We start from the raw sequence: 20,731 nt of genomic DNA on the forward strand, positions 1-20,731 counted from the left end.
CTACCTTTTAGGGCTGTTCTACACATCACTTGTTTTGCCCCTGTCCTACTCTGTGTTACTTTGCAAAATAATAACACAGCAACTCCCTAACACGCATTACACAGCTCTGAAACATTGTACCACACCCATCAAACCAGTAGGCAACCACAGTACAGCTATGCTGAGCCAATGCATGTCTGCAATCCGGTGTTCTGCTTGAAAATTGCATGAAAATGATACATACGATATTGCTTATTAGTTCACCATTCACTTCTTATGCACCGCACGGACAGAAATAACAACATATAACACTTTAAATAATCGGATGCTTGGATTAAGGATATTGTAATGTATACATAACAGACAGCGGCAGGGCAGATCCTTAATATTTGTATTTGTATCAAGGGGGTCCTCTCTATGGTAGTGAGTGACTACGGAATTGCTGTGCGACGTATTGCTGTATTTGTATCAAGGGGGTCCTCTCTATGGTAGTGAGTGACTACGGAATTGCTGTGCGACGTCAGAGTGGTCCCTTCTCCAACTAGGATCTAGCAGCAACCAATTGGCTATGCGCAGGGTAATATCACGTGATGCGGAAGTCGTTAGTCCTTCCCTGTTGCTGCAACAGCTGGAGGATCGCACGTGTGTTCTCTCTGAGCCTGGCTAGTGGCTACCGTTATCTCTGCTGGACATGTCCGCGGCGCTGCTGAGGAGGGGGCTAGAGCTGCTGGGCCCGGCATCTAGCGGTGAGAGATGACTGGCACGTTTTACTAGTGAGCCTCTTTAGGGCAGAGATGGCTTTGTATGTAATGCAATAGCTGGCTGTATAATATATGTAGAGCTATGCTTGTAGCCCGTTGTTACTTATACTTTCAGACATACGACCCGGAAATTTCTCCTGTTCAAATTTCCGGGTATTTAGTCGAGACCCTCTCCCTTTCACACTACAGCGTCTACCCATGAAATTCCCAGGTAGACCCCTTTCAGACATAATCAGCAGGCAGCCAACCAATCACTGCCACCATTTTATTATTAAATTATTTAAATCTGCCCAGGTGGTCCAGCAGGAGTGCGGGCGGCTTGCTGTAACAGAGACCCGCCAGCGGGTGTCCGGCTGGGGTCCTTTGTACACAGCCACCGGCGTGGGGGGTGGTGAGCAGCAGCACTGAGCGCCCTATAGGACGCTCTGCGCTGCCAACTCAAAGCAGCAGCGCTGAATGTCCGCGCTGCCAACTAAAAGCAGCAGTGCTGAGCCTTCTATAGGATGCTCTGCACTGCCAACTCAATGTAAAAGCTGCTTGGTGCAGCCCGGGAGTAGTAAATTCCTGGGTAGCACCATTCAGGCATAAGCAGGGTAATTTCCTGGGACTAAAGTCCAGGGAAAGTCCATGGTCGATTGAAGGGTCGGCTACCTGGGAATGTGTTCCCGGGTAGGTACCTTTCAGACATACGCTGAGGCAGGCCAAATTCCCACTATTATCGGTATGTGTGAAAGGGGTATTAGTCCTCTTAGTAGTATCACAAAAGATGAGGGTAGCGCTAACAATAATAAATATACATTATTGGTTAAAATTAATAATTGGATTCCATCCACATTTATTATATAGAAGATAAAAAATAAAATAATCAATATGAAAATATTCTGTTACTAAAACATGACATATTAAAAAAACATCAATGGATGTAGGATCTCACCCACAACCTCAAGTCCATATAGATCTAGTTTTCCATATAGCCACTATAGGGGAACAGTAGCAGTCTCGCTCTAGTTTAGGTGCCTGTCTTGGAAATAATTTCTGGTATCCGCTAGATGGATGTCCCTTCCAATTATATGGATCCGTATAGGTAATTGGGTCCTCACAGTATGTGGTGTCCACAAATAGCAAATGCTTAGCTGTAACCAATGACTGGCAGTTCTTTGAGTTGCTCGTTCCCAGATGTTAGATTAGGGCAAATGGTAGAAATCCAAGTAGATAGGACTAATTTAGGTAAATGATGTGGGGTGATGATCCTGGTAAAGCCTGACGCTTTTCGCTGCATCCAAGCGCAGCTTTATCAAAGGTATCCATTGTGTATCCAAAATGGTGCTTTTATACCCCTCCAAACAAGGGTGATTAATTAGCACCTGTATTCAATTTGGCAGTGTCAAATACACATGATCGGCTTTTGATTAGAAGATACTCTCTGTAGCCGGGTTTTGTTTACATCACGTGACCTAATGCTGGGAAACCGGAAGTCACGAATGAAATGGTCCGGAATAATAGTACATTGTTTTCTCTTACTTAAACATTTTAAAATAAGTCTGCCTCTTAAATATATTAAATATTTGATGTATAATAATGTTTATATGTTTTTATTGTTTTGAAATAAGCCAATTGCTTGTATTTGACACTGCCAGATTGAATACAGGTGCTAATTAATCACCCTTGTTTGGAGGGGTATAAAAGCACCATTTTGTATACACAATGGATACCTTTTATAAAGCTGCGCTTGGATGCAGCGAAACACATCAGGCTTTACCAGGATCATCACCCCGCATCATTTACCTCAATTAGTCCTATCTACTTGGATTTCTACCATTTGCCCTAATCTAACATCTGGGAACGAGCAACTCAAAGAACTACCAGTCATTGGTTACAGCTAAGCATTTGCTATTTGTGGACACCGCATACTGTGTGAGGACCCAATTGCCTATACGGATCCATATAATTGGAAGGGACACCCCTCTAGCGGATACCAGGAATTATTTCCAAGACAGGCACCTATACTAGAGCGAGACTGCTACTGTTCCCCTATAGTGGCTATATGGAAAATTAGACCTATATGGACTTGAGGTTGTGGGTGAGATCCGACATGCATATTTATCCATTGATGTTTTTTAATATGTCATATTTCATGTTTTAGTAACAGAATATTTTCATTTTGATTACATTTTTTTATCTTCTATATAATGTGGATGGAATCCAATCATTAATTGTAACTAATAATGTATATTTATTATTGTTAGCGCTACCCTCATCTTTTGTGATACTACTTTTGTGTTAGGGAGTGACTGTCCTGAATTTTGGTAGCTGCTAGAGAAGCAACCCTTTCCAGCGCTTATTTATACCTTTCAGGTTTTTCTTTCTCTTAGTCCTCTTAGTGTTAGCATATGCTTCCTCGTGTATGGAGTACACCCTTTTATATGTTATGGTTTAATGCAGGGATACTCAACTTTCGTCCCTCCAGTGGTTGTAGAACTACACATCCCAGCATGCTCGGCTCAGTTTTGCTGTTAGGGTTTGCTAAAACTGTGGCAGGGCACACTGGTATGTGTAGTTCAGCAGCAGCTGGAGGGCCGCATGTTGAATCCCCCTGGTTTAATGGGTATTGGAAGATGCTTTTAGTGACACCTGGCATGTTGTGGGTCTGTTGACATTTTTATACCATTACAATTGCAAGTCGTAGCTAATTGATTAGACCTCAAACTGTCAAAATGTGTAAATATACATCAAATAATCTTAGGGCACAATCCAATTACTTGGGAAAGGTGCGATATACTGTTTCCACAGCGTTTAAACACTAGCAACGGCACTGCATCTCGCACCCCACATGGCCTGCTTCAAGCCCGAATTTGCATAATTTTGCCCTGAGCCCTATGGGCCTGCAAGAATGTTTGAGATTTCGGGCTGCCGTAAGGTGCGGCCATTGCCACAATGACTCGCGCTTGTGAGTATATTGCGTGTAATTGGATTGACCCCTTAATAGCAACCTGCAAGAATATGTATTTGCACAGCCCCTGTAATACTAATCTCTTAATTTTCAGATAAGAAATGCCCACGTTTAAAGAAACGTTCAGGAAAGGAAAGCCAAAATGTAGTTTTAAGCAGTCAGAAAACTGGAATGAGAAAACAGCTCCGGAGACTGAAACACCAGGGGCAGCCGCAAAAGCAGAGAGCAACTGCCAAAGACAGAGTGATAAAATCAGCAGTAGGTGAGAATACTGTGTATAGTAGACCAAGGGTATGCAGTACCCCAAATTGGAGCCTGCAGTCAAAATTCCCTACCACATAAAGGTCCATTTTTGGCAGAAACTGTATGGACTGTGGGAGGAAGCCCACACAGACATGGTGGACATTTAGACTCCACAAAGATAAGTGCCCATGATCCCAGTGCTGTGAGGCGGCAGTGCTAATACTTGTGCCACCATGTTGCAATATTTGTGTTTTTGTATTTTGTTGTGTGGGTTGGATTTGGTTTGTGTCTATTTCCACATTTACGGCCCTGCATTTCTAAAGAGATTATACATATCCATTACACATTATGGGAAAGATTGCTAGAAATTGTTCTAGCTTTGTCACATTAAGAGACGTATATGTTTAAAATAAAATTGCTGTCCTGGGCTGACACCATAGTAACGTATAGACTAACACCTGGGGCTAAATGTAATAGACTGCGAGTCGGCACCGCTGAAGGAATACATGCGAGTATGCCTGTATTTTTAAAGCAGCAATCTGGTTTAGCCTTTAACTTGAGTGTGTAGGAAGGATTCCTGGAGTGCACACCCTGAATATATATAATGGGAGGTGCTACCTGATGACACTAATTGCAGGCACAGAAACAGACCGATCTCAGGTGCACAACTCCAAATTACTGATAATATATAAATGCAATAACATTTTGCAATCAATAGAGGTTTTTAGCATAATCATGGCCAAGGTTATGGGCCTACCCACCATATCCAGGTATCCTCTTTAGGGTAGGTCCCTAACATACTAGGGTTCAAATCCAGAGCGCAGGACACCCCTAAATCAGCGCAGCCAGGCCGCCCCAGGGCACCGCCATAGTGAGAAAAGTGAAGTAAAAAAAGTAAGAGCAGCTATGGCTGCATAGACAGGTGAAAATACAAATATAATGAAATAAAGTATTAAAATTGTGCAGAAAAGAAAGAATGTGTTATAATGCAATGTTCTGGAGCAGACCGACCAAAGCAATCCAGGGGACCCACGCCCCAAAAATCAACCCAAAATAGCACTACAGTATATAAACTTGTAGGACTTGCCTAAAATTGTGCCTATTAATAGTGTGCATATACTATACCAGACTCCATGCTTTTAAACCAATAGGAGAGGGGTGCTAGTCCAGACTCAAGGCATCTCCTTTCCTTCAGCTGTGTAATAAAGCACATTAAATGGAGTGTATAGGAAAGATTCCTGGACTGCACACCCTGAATATGTATAATGGGAGGTGCTACCTGATGAGATTAATTGCAGGCACAGAAACAGACAGATCTCAGGTGCACAACTCCAAATTGCTTGCAGTCTAAAACATTTAGCCCCAGGCCCTTTTCAGTATAGGGCATCACAATTCTCTGAATTGCACAATAACCCTCCTCTATACATTATTAGGGATAATAGACTAGAATAGACTTTTATGGGGCTATTCAATTGTTTTAGACTCCTAAACCCGGTGATTGTAGCCACGTTAAGTACTAATGGGAGCCCAAATTAAACAGTTGAATTGCTCGTTTGGGCGCCTATTCATATAAACGGGCAGTAGGGGGCGCAAGAAACATTTGAATCACCTTTTCAGTGTGGATTGCTATACGTGCTGTGTCTGGATACGAACATGTTATAATATAACCATTACTGTTTCTGGGCCTGATTTCAATACAGGTCGCGGCTGCGATTACGCACACTGGCTGCCAAGATATGCTAATTTATTGAGATCGCTATACCGTTGCAGCACTACATAGGGACGCCCACCTTACCTTGCACATATCCGTAATGTTTAGCAAGACTGCGAAACCACCGGTAACATTGAGTACAATCGGAGCCTCACGCACACTTGCACAAGCTCTGACCTAACTCAGGAATTGCTAAACTCATTGCACGCACGCAGTACTCGAGCTGTGTATAGCATCGCAATGGATAATTTATGCACGCCCCTGCAACGGTGTTTGAACGCACTTGCACGCCTACTTTTCGCCAACTTCCCGTCCCCACCTACAAACGGCACTTCCTGTCAATCACTCTGCGATGGGTCTGCGTGGTCTCTCCAGATCGCAGTGGCTAGCTCGCGCACTGCGATGCATGCACCGATTGCAACAATTGGCCGATTGCATGCGTAATCGCAGTTAGGATCCTTAATGAATCGGGTCCTCTGTTACTTATACAATGGGTGTTTTTATAATAAACTGTAGCCATTGTTCCCCTAACTCCAGTCCTCAGACTTCTGACCATGCATGATTTCCAGATTTTCTAGTTGGTGCACAGGTGTCTTCATTTGGACACTTGTGATACTTAGGATACCTGTGAACATGCACTGTTAGAGGTCCCTGAGGACTGGAGTTGGGAAACACTGTACTATACTGTTCTTGATGTAACCTTGTGAAACCTCAAAGACTTATACATCCAATTTTATATCTTGAAGGAACTTGCTTACATTATTCTAATAATTTTATGTTTTTGAGCTGACAAATCATATTACGGTTATTTAAAATTGTTTTCAAATTACCAAATTGACATTAACTGCATACAAAGTATAATTTCTCCTCTTGTTGTAGAGGAGTATAAGAAGCACACAGCACAGGACCATCTGGAGCAGAACCTCCGGTACATGCTTGGTTCCCAGGCTGTTGCAAAAAATGTTGTCAGTAAGGTGAGTGATTTGTATCTGAGAATTAACAGAGCAATAGTTTACTAGTTCCTCTTCATGCTACAATAGCCATAGGTATATAAAGGGTAGATCCTTGGGCTAACGGCAAACAAGCCACAAATTGGCAGCATGTTGCAGCTGTTTAACTTCAGAATATTTTCTTTCCTCGTTTGGATCTTTTTACATAATAGATTTTCTTTAGCTATAAAGCGCTGGTGCTCTTTTAAGGTGATATTTGCTGTTTGCAAATTACTCTATCGTCAGTGGCTCAAGCGTTTGGAGAAATCTGAGCCAGACTAAGGGAAGGGGGAGATCCAAGTGAAACCTTCTCTCTGCTAAGTGTAGTGCGCATTTCTTTTTAATAGGCAGACAGATAAGTATTTGCAGAAATCACACGTGCCAATTTGTTTCACTAAGGTGGTAAATAATCTGCCCCAACTTGTAATTGGGTAAGTAGCTGGGTGGCTTATTGTAACACAGGTGCATGCAGGTTACCACTCTGCAGAGTTTCTGCCTGTGCTCAGCCTATTTTATCTTCTTACAGATCTTGAATCAGCACAGCGGGCGTAAAGCAAGAGACCGGCAAGTGAGGAAGAAAAAGCGAGTACAGGAGAAGTCTGTGTTCTCAGATGCGGACTTCAAACGCTTTGAAAAGGAGTACTTTGCGGGCAAATAGTTTGGGCAGCAAACAAGAGGGTTGCTGGCGGTTGCTAGAGTCTATGGCTTCCTGTATGCTATGGCGTGTCTTTGTTCCTTTTGGCAGGAAAAGGTTGATTCAAAATCTCATCAGAAACGCAACAAAATATTCTGCGAGTGAATGTTTCTGGCCTTTGTATCCTGGAACAATTAAGCCAGCATTTGTAAGCAAATTGAACCTTACCATGTAGAATACTATAATCTAGAAATCTGTAGTATAAAAGTATTAAAATATACTGACGCTATGTAAATTTTTTTTTTTTTTTTAGTGTATTTTTAGAAATAATCGAGAATTGTTTGCTTGGTTCATAGACCTACTTAGGATGCACAACTATCAATGTTCACAAATTGCAGTAAGTAAGCCAGGGAGAAATCTTATCTTCTTCGAGTCAGGTTATCGGATGAGGATGCTTTGTTTCCAGAACAGCCACTTCCTCCACACGTTTCTTTTAGACCATGGATCAGTTAAACCTCATTCATATCATAAATATATTGCACTATATTGGGATTATTTAGCATTTGTTGCATATGTCACTAGTGTGCAGCCAAATGTAGGGGTTGGGTACGGGATCCTGTCACCTGTATCTCCACAGGGTTAGGATACCACCACTGTTTGTCTGCATCCTAACCCTCCTTTCCCGGTGTCTGAACCTAACTTCCCGGTACCCTAAACCTAACCCTCCCCCTAGTGCCTAACGCTGACCCTGCTACTTACCTTCCAGATGCCAGTGCCGGGATTCTGACAAGTGTCGGGATTCTGGCCCTGGATTCTCTACAGTCGGTATTATGACCGCATCCTAAATGTAGTTATCAGATCTCAACATCCCTCTGTAACAGGTTCCCAAATGCGGTACTCAAGGCACCCCGATAGCTCAGGTTTTAGAGATAGCCATGGTTGAGCAGAGGTGGTTAAATCAAATTGAGGTATTAATTCATCTGTGGTCAATCATGGATATCCTTAAAACCTGGACTGTTAGGGTGTCTTGAGGACCGGGGTTGGCAACCTTCTGCTTTGTAAAGTTTATCTGAAATGGGTAAAAGGCGTCACATGGTAAGTATAGAATGTGCCCTGGTTTCCTCCTCATCAGAGGAGGTGTGTGGGTGAGGGGTAGTAGATTAAAAAAAAAGAAAAAGGTAAAGGCGTTTACCAGCACTCAAAGTCTATGTTGAACCTAATCGATTGTGTAATGAAATTGCACTTCAGACAGTAACATTTTAATAAGGTATAACCTGTGAGGGGGCGCTACAAGGGGGCTTCCTTCTCCTTAGTGAATGGTATTATAAATGCACACCTTAAATATCATTTAATTAGCTCCTGAAAAATATGGTTTTTGTTTTGTACTTTACATTTACTAAGGTCTTGTGTGTATGTTTGTGAATATTTCTAGCAGTTCTTCATATAAACCAACTTGTATGTCAGATTAGATTTGTTTTAATATCCAAACTGCTGCAGTCCCATGGACATTCAGTAATGTAATACCATGTTGTACGATTGCGAGTAGACAAATGGCAGGGTAACAAACCATCCTAACAGCCCAGATTTTGGTTTGACTGTCCCAATTGTCATCCTCTTAAAAAGGAGTGGTATGGCTGGATCATTGGAGGTGCTTATTTTGTTTTGTTTTTAGAGCTCTGCAAAAACCTATTAACAAAAACAAGTCTATCTGTACTGTGCACCCTCTACTGTAATTATATAGATGCTGTTATACAGGATTACACTCTGCGGTGACATCTAATATTATATTTTAAATATGTGGTGTATATTGATCCTTATAATAAAAAATATTACACTGTTTTGGTATATTTACACTTTGGTATTAGAGAACACAGCATATTGTTACACTTGTATTACTCTAGCAAGGATTATGCAAATGTACACTCTAGTGAAAGATGGTCTTTTACTAGTAATGTCAACCAAAAGGATATTTACATCTATTCTAAAAACCATTTTCTGTTGTGCACTGAAGACTTGCCCTTGGACTTTGTCAGTATTTGGGACTTATGGGGGTATTTATCAAAGCTGGGAGATTGGTTAGTAATTTATTTTTCACAATTCTATCTCTCAGCTTCGATAAATACCCCCCTTAATCTGATATGGCTGAATTTCAGGGGGTGCAGTTTTAGTGCATTGCCACATGAGGGCAGCATTGCTTTGTGAACATCTCACACTGCTCAAGTCAATAGAATGTTAGTTACGTGTTGGCTTGTTGTGGTGGTTTTTTATTTATATTTTTGTTTCTTTTTGGTAAGTGTCCCAAAATTAAAAATACACCTTAAAACATTTCTTTGGGTTTTTTAGGCACAATCCCCACCAGCCACCCAATGTATAGAAATTAATATATACTCATGCAAAAGATTTCCAGTCTGTGTAATTGTTGAATTTTGTTGATTTTAGCTGCATTACTATGATTGTGTTGTGATTTAACTGTTTTTACATCCTCACTGATCATACTAGAATTTAAAACAATTTTTTTCCCTTCTATCCACCTTTCAAAATGTTATAGCTCAACTCCTGACACTAGAAATATATGCAAGAGAATTATCTATGTATTTACTTGGCCTAATTATGAGTAAGCTGTAAATAAATTGGTGCTTTTAGGTTATGATTTGAAGTAGCTTTGTCTGAGGCTGTATAATAGGAATTCAGAGATTGTCTTTAAAGAAATATTGGAGGAAATGTATAAAAATATTTTTATAGAGCTAAAGCAAATCTCTGCTGGTTATGAGTTCTATTGTTTTCCTGTTCTCCCGTTGTCACGGTGTTCTTTGTGTAAGTAAGCATAACATTAGATTCAGTGAGGTGGTGCCCAGTAATTACACCTTGAGGATATAACTGGTGTTTTTTTTTCAACCATATCCTGGTATTCATCCACACTATTAAATGTAGGATTCATTTTGGCAGACAATAATACTATAAACGTAAGGGTTAAAGAAATACAAATTTATGCCTGCAGTTGTTTGGACTACATCAAAGTTTCTGTAGCAAAAATAGATTTTAGTCCTTTGCCTACAGAGGATGGTAACGAAAGCATTCAGTTCAACAGCATTAGCATTCCTCACACTCCTAACATGAAAAAGACCTGAAGGAAGATGTATATGTTACATTTTGTTCTCAAGTGTGTTTCCTATTGTTTGTGTGTACATTTTGCATTTTTGGATGCGGCTCTGTTGCTTGTGTGTTTGTGTATGTAACCATGGAAGTGTTAACATTGTGTTTTGTGGCTGTTGCTACTGCCTGGCTGGCTAGTCTGGCCTGTTTGCCCTCTGCTAAATAAGGTGCCATCTTACTTTCCCTGACTCTGCTTTTGTTGGCTCTTTGTATGTTTTATTTGTCTTTCTATTACCTTATGGAATGTTATGAGTATTCTAGCTAAGCTATATTGTAAGCAGGTTCCTACTCCAGCACAGCTGTGGCGTTTCCTTAGAGCTGTAGCTATTTGTACTGTGTGTCATGCGCTGTCCCAATGAAGTTGATAAAATCTTTCACCACCCATAACAAACACTAAGCAGTCTGCCCACATAATTTGCTTATTTCCCTAGGTACTTCCAGTATTGCATAAATGCTGACTCGAGATGGTGAACAATCAGGCTGCATTCAGCCTATAGATCTATATAAAACACACAACCCATACATTCTGTACAGTTTTATCTGCTGTTACTGAGGCTTTTTCTTCTTCAGGGTCCATAGGGATCCGCAGGGATAACCATCGGGTGTAGGTGGTTGGCGCTAACCGGGCACCAAACAGTCAAAGCTTCAGCTTCCAGGATGCCCCGGGCCTCCTCCACTTATACCCTGACCCCAGCCAAAGGCAGATGAGTTTGGTGCTGGTTGCACCTTTAAACAGGGGGACTGCATTAGGCAGCCCCAGGCTTTCTTTTTTCTTTCTTTTTTCTTTCTTTTTTCTTTCTTTTTTCTTTCTTTTTTCTTTCTTTTTTCTTTCTTTTTTCTTTCTTTTTTCTTTCTTTTTTCTTTTTTTTTTCTTTCTTTTTTCTTTCTTTTTTCTTTTTTCTTTCTTTTTTTCTTTCTTTTTTTCTTTCTTTTTTTCTTTCTTTTTTTCTTTCTTTTTTTCTTTCTTTTTTTCTTTCTTTTTTTCTTTCTTTTTTTCTTTCTTTTTTCTTTCTTTTTTCTTTCTTTTTTCTTTCTTTTTTCTTTCTTTCGTGGGCATCCTAATGGGCACCTGTGCTGCTACTGCAACACCGGTGAGCGGTCAGGTGATTACGACGGGCGCCAGCTGGGCTTGGCTAGCCGCTCGTCTGGGGACCCAGGGCTGCAGCCGGACAAACGGAGAGACAGGTAAGCCAATTCCCCGCTTGCGGGGAATCATGTTCTGTGCACTCCTTACCCCTGGCTGTGGAGACTGGCCGGAGGACGCTGTAGTGGGGTGTCCGGTTCGTCCGCTCACCCACTAGACCACTGGGGCACTTAAAAAGTCTGGCATCCGGTAGCTGCTCCCCCAGTTCAGAGCGCGATCCTTCACAAGAAGCTTCCCACCTCTGAGCTGTTCCTCCTCCCACTGTGAGACGCTCAGCAGCCATTGTACACAGCATCGCTGAAGCTACACGGCTCAGGAGAATCTGGTCTGGTCTCCCTGTATACCTCTCACCTGAGCCAAGTTATACAGCGCTCAATCCTACCAGCCTATTTAGGCTTGAGTAGTTGAATCAGTGCCCATTGCAAATATATATTTTTATACATTGTATGTGACTTATGCTAGCTCTGCTGTAGTGATATACAGTCTTAACTTTCTGACAGTTATCTCTATCCCTGCTTCTCTTTCTTAACCCTCAACTACCAGGTGTATAGGGGTTCATTATTACTTCACACTTACCTCTGTTTGTGAAGGGTGTCACATTGCATTACTTGCTATACATTTGTGTGCTGCTTGCTGGTTGTTACTATGTCTACAGGCAAGAGTAATAAGGAGGCTGTGGCCCCTGTGCTGGTTACTTGCAATTTCTGTTCAGTGGGCTTGTCTCCTCAGGATTTTGTGCAGGATGGTCTGTGTGCTAATTGTTACATACCACCTCGACAGCCCACCTTACCAGCCCCTGTCCAGGAGCCACCTTGGGTGTCCTTCTTAACTCCGGTTATGATGCAGTTATCAGCATCATGCTGCCTCCCACCATGGGGCACCCACATCAGCTACAGCCTGCTATGACTGTACCCCCCCCCACCCCCTATGCATTCTCCTTGGATGGATGTTTTTTTCCACTCAGTTCAGAATATGGCTCAAACACCTGCCGCCTATCTGCAAATGTTACAGGCGGACATACCGTTAGCCGCCAAAGCACATAGGTGGACTGTTTCATCCTCTCAGTCCACCTAGCTTTTGGATTCTGACGCATCATCTGAGGAGGCAGATGATGCACAAGGTACTCCTGGCAAACTGTTCCAGGTCCCAAAAAGACTAGCCTCTTTTTACCCACTCCCTCCTGGTGAGTGTACTAACTGGGAAGTCCCGCCTACCGTTGATTCTCACATGGCACGCTTAGTCAGAAGCTCTACGCTGCCTTTACTGTCAGCATCTACCCTTAAGGACACCACGGACAGGAAACTTGTCTCAAGTCCATTTACTCGCTTTTTGGAGCTATTATTCGGCCGGCTATGGCCGCGGCCTGGGTAGCGAAGGCTATTGAAGGATAGATGGATGTGCTTAAGGACAGCCTGCCATCAGACGCTACTAGGGAGTAACTGACCTACATCTCCCATATTTGGGAGAAGCTGCATTGGATACTGGACTCCTTGCCTCTAAAGCATCTGCGACCTCGATAGCCGCCTGCCGGGTCCTTTTGGCTACGATCCTGAAAAGCGGAGACTGAATCCAAGAAGGCCTTCGAATTGTTACCCTTCTCTGGAGACAGGCTGTTCGGCGCACAGTTGGACAAAGTCGTGGCAACTTCAAAATCTGCCTTTCTGGCAACAGCAGCTGTCCCTAAGCCTATGCGTCCTCCTTTCGCTCCCAGTGTAAGGCAAAAGGACAGTCCTTTCCCAGGCAGCCTAGTTCTCACAAGACCGGCAAGCCGCGATCCAAGCATTCTTGGTCGGCCAGACGTCTCTCGGGTACGCCCTCACCTTCCTGAGAGCGTTTTATACAGGTCCTCCAGGAAGCCATTCACTCCCTGCTGAGTTCAGATGTGATACCTGTTCCTTCGATTCATCAGGGAACTGGATTTTATCCCTTTTTTTGGTACAGAAACCCAACTGGTCTCATCGGCCTATTCTGAATTTCAAATCCCTCAACAAATTTATCCGAGTGCCAAAGTTCCGCATGGAAACTCTACGATAAATTGTCCTGGCATTGGAACCTGGGGATTTTATGGCTTCTGTGGACATTTCAGGATGCATACCTGCACGTGCCTGTTACTCTAGCCCACCAACGGTTCCTAAGGTTTGCTGTCCTACAGCTGCATTACCAGTTTCGGGCGCTGCCCTTTGGTCTGTCAACAGTCTCTCGGGTCTTTACCAAAATAGTTCTAGCGGCCCATCTCAGGCGCCAGGGAGCCAGAATCCTGCCATACCTAGACGACCTCTTAATATTTGCACATTCACCGGTTGTGTTAAAATTGCCATCTCCAGCTGACAATTGTCTGCCTGCAAGCACACGGCTGGCTCATCAATTGGAGAACGTCCTCCCTCTCTCCCACACAGCAGATGGTACATCTGGGTGCACGCCTGGATTCTCGAATACAAAGGATCTTTTTGCCAGTGGACAAAATTTTGGCACTGCACTTGCGCAACTTGCTTCGCAATCGAAGGGTATCCATTCACTCAGCAATGCAGGTCCTGGGGTCCATGGTATCCACCTTTTGATATAGTGGAATATGCCCCCCCAGTCCCCTTCAACAGCTAATCCTCTCCCGGTGGAACGGGCAGTATCATCTGATCCAATCCCAGATGATCCTCCTCACTCCGGAGGTATGTAGTTCATGCCCTTCGGGTCTACGTGGATCATACAAACTCCTTTTGGAAATCTGATTCTCTCTTTTTGTGTTGTACAGCTTTCATAGACTGGGCTAGCTAGCTAACAAACAGAATCTGGTTCAATGGCTCAGCATGATCATCTCTGAGGCTTACATGCAAGCTGATCTTCCTGTTCCAAACACTGTTACAGCACATTCTACTCTGTCTGTGGGACCTTGGTGGGCTTTTGCAGTGGCGCTTCTGCTGCACAATAGTGTAGGGGCGGCCACATGGTCTTCCGTCCACACCATCCTTCGGTTCTACACCTTTGACACCTTTGCCTTTCAGGATGCTTCCTTTTGGGTGACTAATTCTCCTTTCTGCTCGGGAGCGTCCCCAACCTTAGGGGAAACTGCTTTAGGACATCCCCATGGTTATCTTTGTTGATTCCTATGGACCCTGAAGAAGAAAATTAAGAGTTATGGTAGAATTACCTTTTTGTCAACTCTTTTTCTTCGAAGTACACAGGATCCACAGGGCGCCCACCCCTGACGCACCTGGCTTCATTAGGTATTTTCCTCTTGGGCACTGATTTCCCTCATCTTCTGTGAGTTTCTCATGTGTACTGTTCTTCTTTCTCCTCTTTCCTGCTTCTGCCTTGGGCTTGTTCACAAAACTGATCTGCCTGTGGCTAGGGGCAGCAGATACGTGGAGGAGGCCCGGGGCATCCTGGGAGCTGATGCTTTTGACTGCTTGGTGACCGGTTAGCTCCAACCACTTAAACCCCATGGTTCTCCCTGTGGATCCTATGGACCTTGAAGAAAAAGAATTAACAAAGTCAAGTCTACCATAACGCTTTTTAAAAAAAAAATTTTTTATCTTAAACCAGGAATCCTTATTTAGCAATGTTTGCTTGTTTTCTGTTTACTTTGTTACTGTTTTGATCCCATTTGTGAAGCGCAATGGAATATGCTATTGCCATATAAGTATTAATAAATATGGGGCTGCACAATCTCCTGTCAAGTCTTCCTGAGAGATGATGAGATGGATATATTGCACAGAGACCTTTTTATGTTCCCTTTTCAAATAATGCTAAAAAATATATATATATATATATATATATATATATATATATATATAGATATATATATCTATATCTGTTTCCAACAGTATCGTGTATAGTGACCATCATTGGAAGAGAAACCGTAAGGCAGTGGTGGATATAGTGCCCATTGGCTTTTAATTCATTACATTGTAGAAAACTAAATATGCAGACTAAGTATCACCCTGCCTACTATTCCTTACATCCATTTTTTTTTTTAGTCTCTTTAGTAATCAAAGTACAAAACAATACAAGATTGAATAGTAGAGAAGGAAACAGTCATATAACAGACAATGAAACATTGGTGAACAGACAAAACAGTATCCGCACAAGCAGATCAGTGGAAAAATCTATTTTTGTACAAAATTCAGGAGAAGCTGGTGTTTTGTAGGGTAGGTGGGGTTAAAAAAAAAAAAAAAAAGAAGAGGGGTGTGAATCGTCTAGAACCAGGGAAGGCATATCCAGAGCTGAAATGGGGGCAAAAGATACAAGGTAGACAGTGAGGGGAGAAGAATGTGGACCAAAACCTGTAGAGCCAAAGCCCAGCTGGGAATTGTCTGACTCCATGGTGCCTTGGAGGTGTGATCTTATACCTTGAATACAATGGGCCCCAGGTAGTTTGGAACCTTACATCCAGTTTAAGTGCACATGTCACTTTTTTGGTGACAACTGTGTGAAGGGTTTGGATGGTGTTGATCTGTGTGACTGGGCCAAATTTACTAAGCGGCTGGTTCTAAACCCTGGCGGTTTTGCTATCTGCAGATTTACCAATGCCAAAACCTCTGTCAAAGCACACTTTAGAACAGAATTGAATACCAAAGCACCACCAATGTTTTAGAACATAGAAAGAATAGAATAGAAACCCCTGATTTATCAAGTAGGGGTTTTCAAAACCACCATAAAAACACGCCCAAAAAATTCACTATCCGTAGACAGGCATGTTTGCCGAAACAACAGCAGTTGAATTAATTGATTTTAATAGGAAATTTTGAGTGGAATATTATCCAATTGGACTATAGAAGATTATGATGTCTCTCAGTGGACATGACTGGACTCTAACAGATATACAAATACAAATAAAAATATAAAACGAATACAGTCCAAAAAAACAAACCAACTTATAAAAAAAAAAATCACAATTAACAATCCACGTATATCTTTCTCCTTATACTTTCCTACAACTTTCTCCTTCTCCACATACACTCCTCACAGACTCACAAAGTGACAGTAGCCAGCTGTCTGTTTTTTTCTTCTGATGTCAGGTGAATACTGTTTCTGCAAAAGCAAAGTTAAATGAATATGAATAGAATAGCGTCTAATCCACTGTGGTCTGTTTCTATGATAAAAATAGTTTGTTGCTTTCTATAACAAATAGAGTAGCACAAATGAATAACTATCAATAGAATAGCTTCTATTTCACAGTGTTCTGTTCTTTCTATAAAAGCACTATTAAATGAATGACTAGATTCTAATCTGCAGTGGTTTCAATAGAAACCACTGTCAAATAGAACACACCACGGCGGGTTGACGTTTAGAAACCGCCGGGGATCGACGGGGGTTTCAGTTTAGACATCAAAACTGACCTTTAGTAAATGCTGTCAATTAGAAATAGAAACCGCCGTCAATTCTAAATGACACCAAAACCGTCGCTTAGTAAATGTAGCCCACTGTTTCTGCTACACTGTTCTCTCCTCTCCTTCATTTACTCACTAGTAAATGGTCTCTTTTTATGAAGCTGGTTTTCATAAAAAAATGTAGTATAATTTTATGTATCCCTGCTATGTAACAGCCTAATGCAGGGTTGTCACAGTAATCTAGTGGAAAAGGCTAACTACCACTGCAGACTGCAGTCCGTCGGCTCCAGAAAGTGACCGTCAGATTTGCTGGAGCAGTCTATCAAAGGGACAGTGGTTATCGCTACAGCTGTGCCTACGAGTTATTACACTGTAAAAATGTATTCTTCCTGCTGCGTTGTACATTGAAGAAAATCGTGCCATTTCTGTGATATTTTTACATATGCCCCAAAGTCTGTTGGCAAAAGAGAAATATTTACATTTAATTAACACCATGTTCTTCAGCTGGGAATTTCTTTACCCTAAGCTTCCATGTCACTAAAGAGCGAACAAAGGGGACCTAGCAGCAGGGTCGGTGCAAGGTTTCGGGGCGCCCTAGGCAACATTTCACCATCCGCCCCTGCTCCCTCCAATTCATAATATGCCATGCATCAATTTCTCCAGTTAAATAACATGCCACACAGCAGTGTCCCAAATTCATACTATACCAAATAGAATATTACACACAGCAGAGCACCAAAATCATAATGTACCTCATAACACTGCTGCAAATTCATAATATGCAACACAGCTGTGCCACAAATTCATCATATGTCACTCAGCCATGAATTATGCCATTTTATTTGTAGACTCAGCGGCGCCCCCCCAGTGGTTGTGTGCCCATAGGCGGCTGCCTAAGGTTGCCTAATGGTAGCACCAGCCCTGCCTAGCAGCCTGCACCTGCATAATCACTTGTGTGACTGTGTAGTCATCTGGGGCTTCTTGCTGTAGGTGGCGCTCAGGTTCATATTACTAAGATTCCATCACATGAACAGCAGGAAATGTATGCCTTTTAATATGCATTGCAAAGAACAACTACATTTTAAAATTGTTTTAAAAGATAATCAAATAAACACATTATACTATTATACTTTTCATATATGAAGAACAAACATGAATGTTAACAATGCTTTCTTTCCACTGCATTTCTGCCATATTTTATTTCCATTCGCAAATACTTGTAAGGTTGCTTACAACTCTAAAGCTAGCCACACACTAGACCAACTTTCATCCAACCATCCAACTTGTTGATTGGTCGGAATGAAAATCTGGTAAGGAATGGGAGTAAATAATGATCAGCAATTTGCTCCTAAATGCCAGAAAACAGATGAAAATGGTCATTAGACAAGTTTGTTAAATGTTTGATCCAAACAATTTGTTCAAACAGCAGTTTTTGTCCATTTTCCTGCGTTTGTGAGTAAGTTGCTGATTGTCATTTGCTTTCATACCTTACCAGATTTTCATTCCAACCAATCAACTAGTTGGCTGGTTGGATGTAAGTTGGTCTAGTGTGTGGCCAGCTTTAGTGTTTGATTCTGATTTAGAACAAAAAGCTGAAATAATTATGCATTCGGTATACGTACTGGAATAGTAATGATCTCTGCATGATAGCACAGATATGCAGACTGTACAGCCTGTTACCTAGGAATCTAGAAATGAAATAACACAAGTTCTGGGTTTCCATTGATCAGTCAGGCAGAACTGTACTAAACAGACAGCATGCTGGACAGAGTTAGTTAAACATAATATATCTAGCTTTGTTAGCTTACAATTAGTACATATACCAATACATAACTGCCTACTGTTGTCCCTAAGCCCTTTAGGTCAGTGTTGGGCAACCTGGTATACTTTGAAGGGCTGTGTGTAAGTAAGTAAGCATAACATTAGATTCAGTGAGATGGTACCCAGTAATTAGACCTTGAGGCTATATCTAGTGTTTTTTTTCAACCATATACTTGAAGGGCTGTGTGTGCCAAAACAAGCCAACATGTGCGGCAGCCCCGACAGCTCTTCGGCACATAGCAGGGACAGGCTCCTTTCGGAGCATGTGCCGGATGATACATCCAGGCGCTATGATCACATATTGCAATGCAATCAAGGGCAGTAATATCATGCCCAGATCGTATTGCAATAGCGATCATTAATACATGGGTGCCCCTGTTCAGTCTTATTATCTGCTTTATGTCATAAACAAAGAATACATCAGAGTGGGGGCTGTTAGCGGTTGCTAGCTCTGCTGTAAAGTAGTACAGTTATATGCTTGTGAAATGAATGGTGAGCTGTTGTAAAGCTACCTGTACTGGATTGGCCTGTGTCTGTCCATTCATAAACCATAACAGATGGTTCGTTGCTATTAAATTTCCATACTTATGTCACTCAGCCATGAATTATGCCATTTTGTACATAACATAACGGAAAAGACTAGTTCCCCTTCAGATACTGTACCTGGAAGTGACGTGAACTGAGGGTGGAAGTGCAGTTTCCTGCCCACACAGTCCAGCAAAAAAAGAAAGTTGGCCCCTCGCGGGCTCGCATCGCTCGCCAAGCTTTGGGCTCGGTGGCTCACTGTGCTCGCCACATGATTATATTCCGCCTCTATGCCTACTTGGATGGTGGGGTTTGACGTTGGCTGACGACGTCAGGGTCAATCTACGGAAGGGGATCTAGCTGCTTCCCATACATAACACTGCACAGATGATGATTGCTCACTCCTCTGGAATGCTTGCTGACATCATTACTGGAGGTGTGGGAGTTCTGGGTGTAGTGTGTTAGAGACTGGGTGAACAAGCTCTTAGCTTAAATGTCACTGACCTATATGCTTCTGATTCCACGTAGACAAATGCAATTTCTACTTAACAAAAAACTATGTTCATTTGTACTGGGTTTAAAAATGGTTATGAAAAAATCCAGGATATAAATATTATGAATTTTATCTGTTATGTCTATTACAGTAGCTATGTCTGGAACAATATATTTGTGCGGAGAAACTAACTATTTAAGCGGTGACAGTACTGTTAAGTGCATTTTTTTGCTAACATACAATGTTTAGTAAACTTCAAATGAAAGAAGTTATTCCTTGTAAAAGCAATTTCTAGAGAGAATGTGAAAATTAGTCTATGGAGAAAATGCAAATGGTTCAGAAGTGGGTAATGTGCAAGGGTGTAATGAATTGTTATGTAATACCCCCTGTGTCATGGATGGGTACACAGATGATTGGTGTGCGTTTATGGGAGGTAACCGTGAGGGGGGGCTACAACTAGCGGGTGTGTCACAACCAGCGACTTAGTTCTGACTGACATTCTGAGCAGTCATAGGGTTGCTCTGAATTTTGATGGTGCGTCTTTGTACACAAGTGGTGGAGTAGAGATGCAGCCGGTGGGCCTCTGTGCAAATGACAGCGGCTGTGACATTAGCATAAATTCTCAGTACCATCGTCCTCTGCTGCTTCTCAATAGATTCCATCATCATCTTCTCCTGGGAATATTGTATACTTTGTTAATGTAGTATTGCTAGAGATGAGATCTTACTGGGGTCTTGAAACTAGTTAGTACACAGGCCCTGATTCAGAGCCGGACGCTCTGACAGAGCGTGGAGCCAGGCGACCAACGTGCGCTTCCACTACCCCCTGGGACAGCGGGCCGCTGCTGAGCAGCATGTGCTGCGGCGTCCCAGGGGTTAAATGCATGCCAGGGGAGCGCGCTTTCCCTGTCTCACAGCCGGTGCCTCCCCTGCTGCACACAGCCTCTCTGCTTTGTCTGATTGGCCATGGTGTGTCAGCGCTCCTCCCCCAGGCCGGCCTCCTTC

The 20,731-nt window shown here is 42.4% G+C and overlaps 2 protein-coding genes across 2 annotated transcripts; one reads left to right on the forward strand and one right to left on the reverse strand.

The window, feature by feature from the left end:
• Positions 1 to 543: 543 nt before the first annotated feature.
• Positions 544 to 9,104, forward strand: RPS19BP1 (ribosomal protein S19 binding protein 1). Its single transcript, XM_088455087.1, has 4 exons — positions 544 to 725; positions 3,785 to 3,952; positions 6,524 to 6,618; positions 7,160 to 9,104. Exons 1-4 carry the CDS (start codon positions 671 to 673, stop codon positions 7,289 to 7,291), a joined length of 450 nt encoding a protein of 149 aa, XP_088311213.1. The 5' UTR covers positions 544 to 670; the 3' UTR covers positions 7,292 to 9,104.
• Positions 9,105 to 11,477: 2,373 nt separating this feature from the next.
• On the reverse strand, positions 11,478 to 19,408 carry LOC148479014 (uncharacterized). The gene is made up of 3 exons (XM_088455040.1): positions 19,373 to 19,408; positions 14,770 to 15,026; positions 11,478 to 14,671 (listed from the first exon to the last, which is right to left on the reverse strand). Exons 2-3 carry the CDS (start codon positions 14,999 to 15,001, stop codon positions 14,580 to 14,582), a joined length of 324 nt encoding a protein of 107 aa, XP_088311166.1. The 5' UTR covers positions 15,002 to 15,026; positions 19,373 to 19,408; the 3' UTR covers positions 11,478 to 14,579.
• Between the last annotated feature and the right edge of the window lie 1,323 nt (positions 19,409 to 20,731).

Source organism: Taudactylus pleione, unplaced genomic scaffold (genome assembly GCF_031769625.1).
Source record: "Taudactylus pleione unplaced genomic scaffold, aTauple2 ptg000642l, whole genome shotgun sequence".
NCBI lineage: Eukaryota > Metazoa > Chordata > Amphibia > Anura > Myobatrachidae > Taudactylus > Taudactylus pleione.

Bases quoted from the DNA above. Each gene is read 5' to 3' on its own strand.
- LOC148479014 (XM_088455040.1), bottom strand. From the start codon at position 15,001: ATGGGGTTTAAGTGGTTGGAGCTAACCGGTCACCAAGCAGTCAAAAGC. The intron at 14,672-14,769 runs GTGCGTCAGGGG...TTTCTTCTTCAG, and splicing joins AAAATACCTAATGAAGCCAG to GGTCCATAGGAATCAACAAA.
- RPS19BP1 (XM_088455087.1), top strand. From the start codon at position 671: ATGTCCGCGGCGCTGCTGAGGAGGGGGCTAGAGCTGCTGGGCCCGGCA. The intron at 3,953-6,523 runs GTGAGAATACTG...CTCTTGTTGTAG, and splicing joins AGTGATAAAATCAGCAGTAG to AGGAGTATAAGAAGCACACA. The intron at 6,619-7,159 runs GTGAGTGATTTG...ATCTTCTTACAG, and splicing joins CAAAAAATGTTGTCAGTAAG to ATCTTGAATCAGCACAGCGG.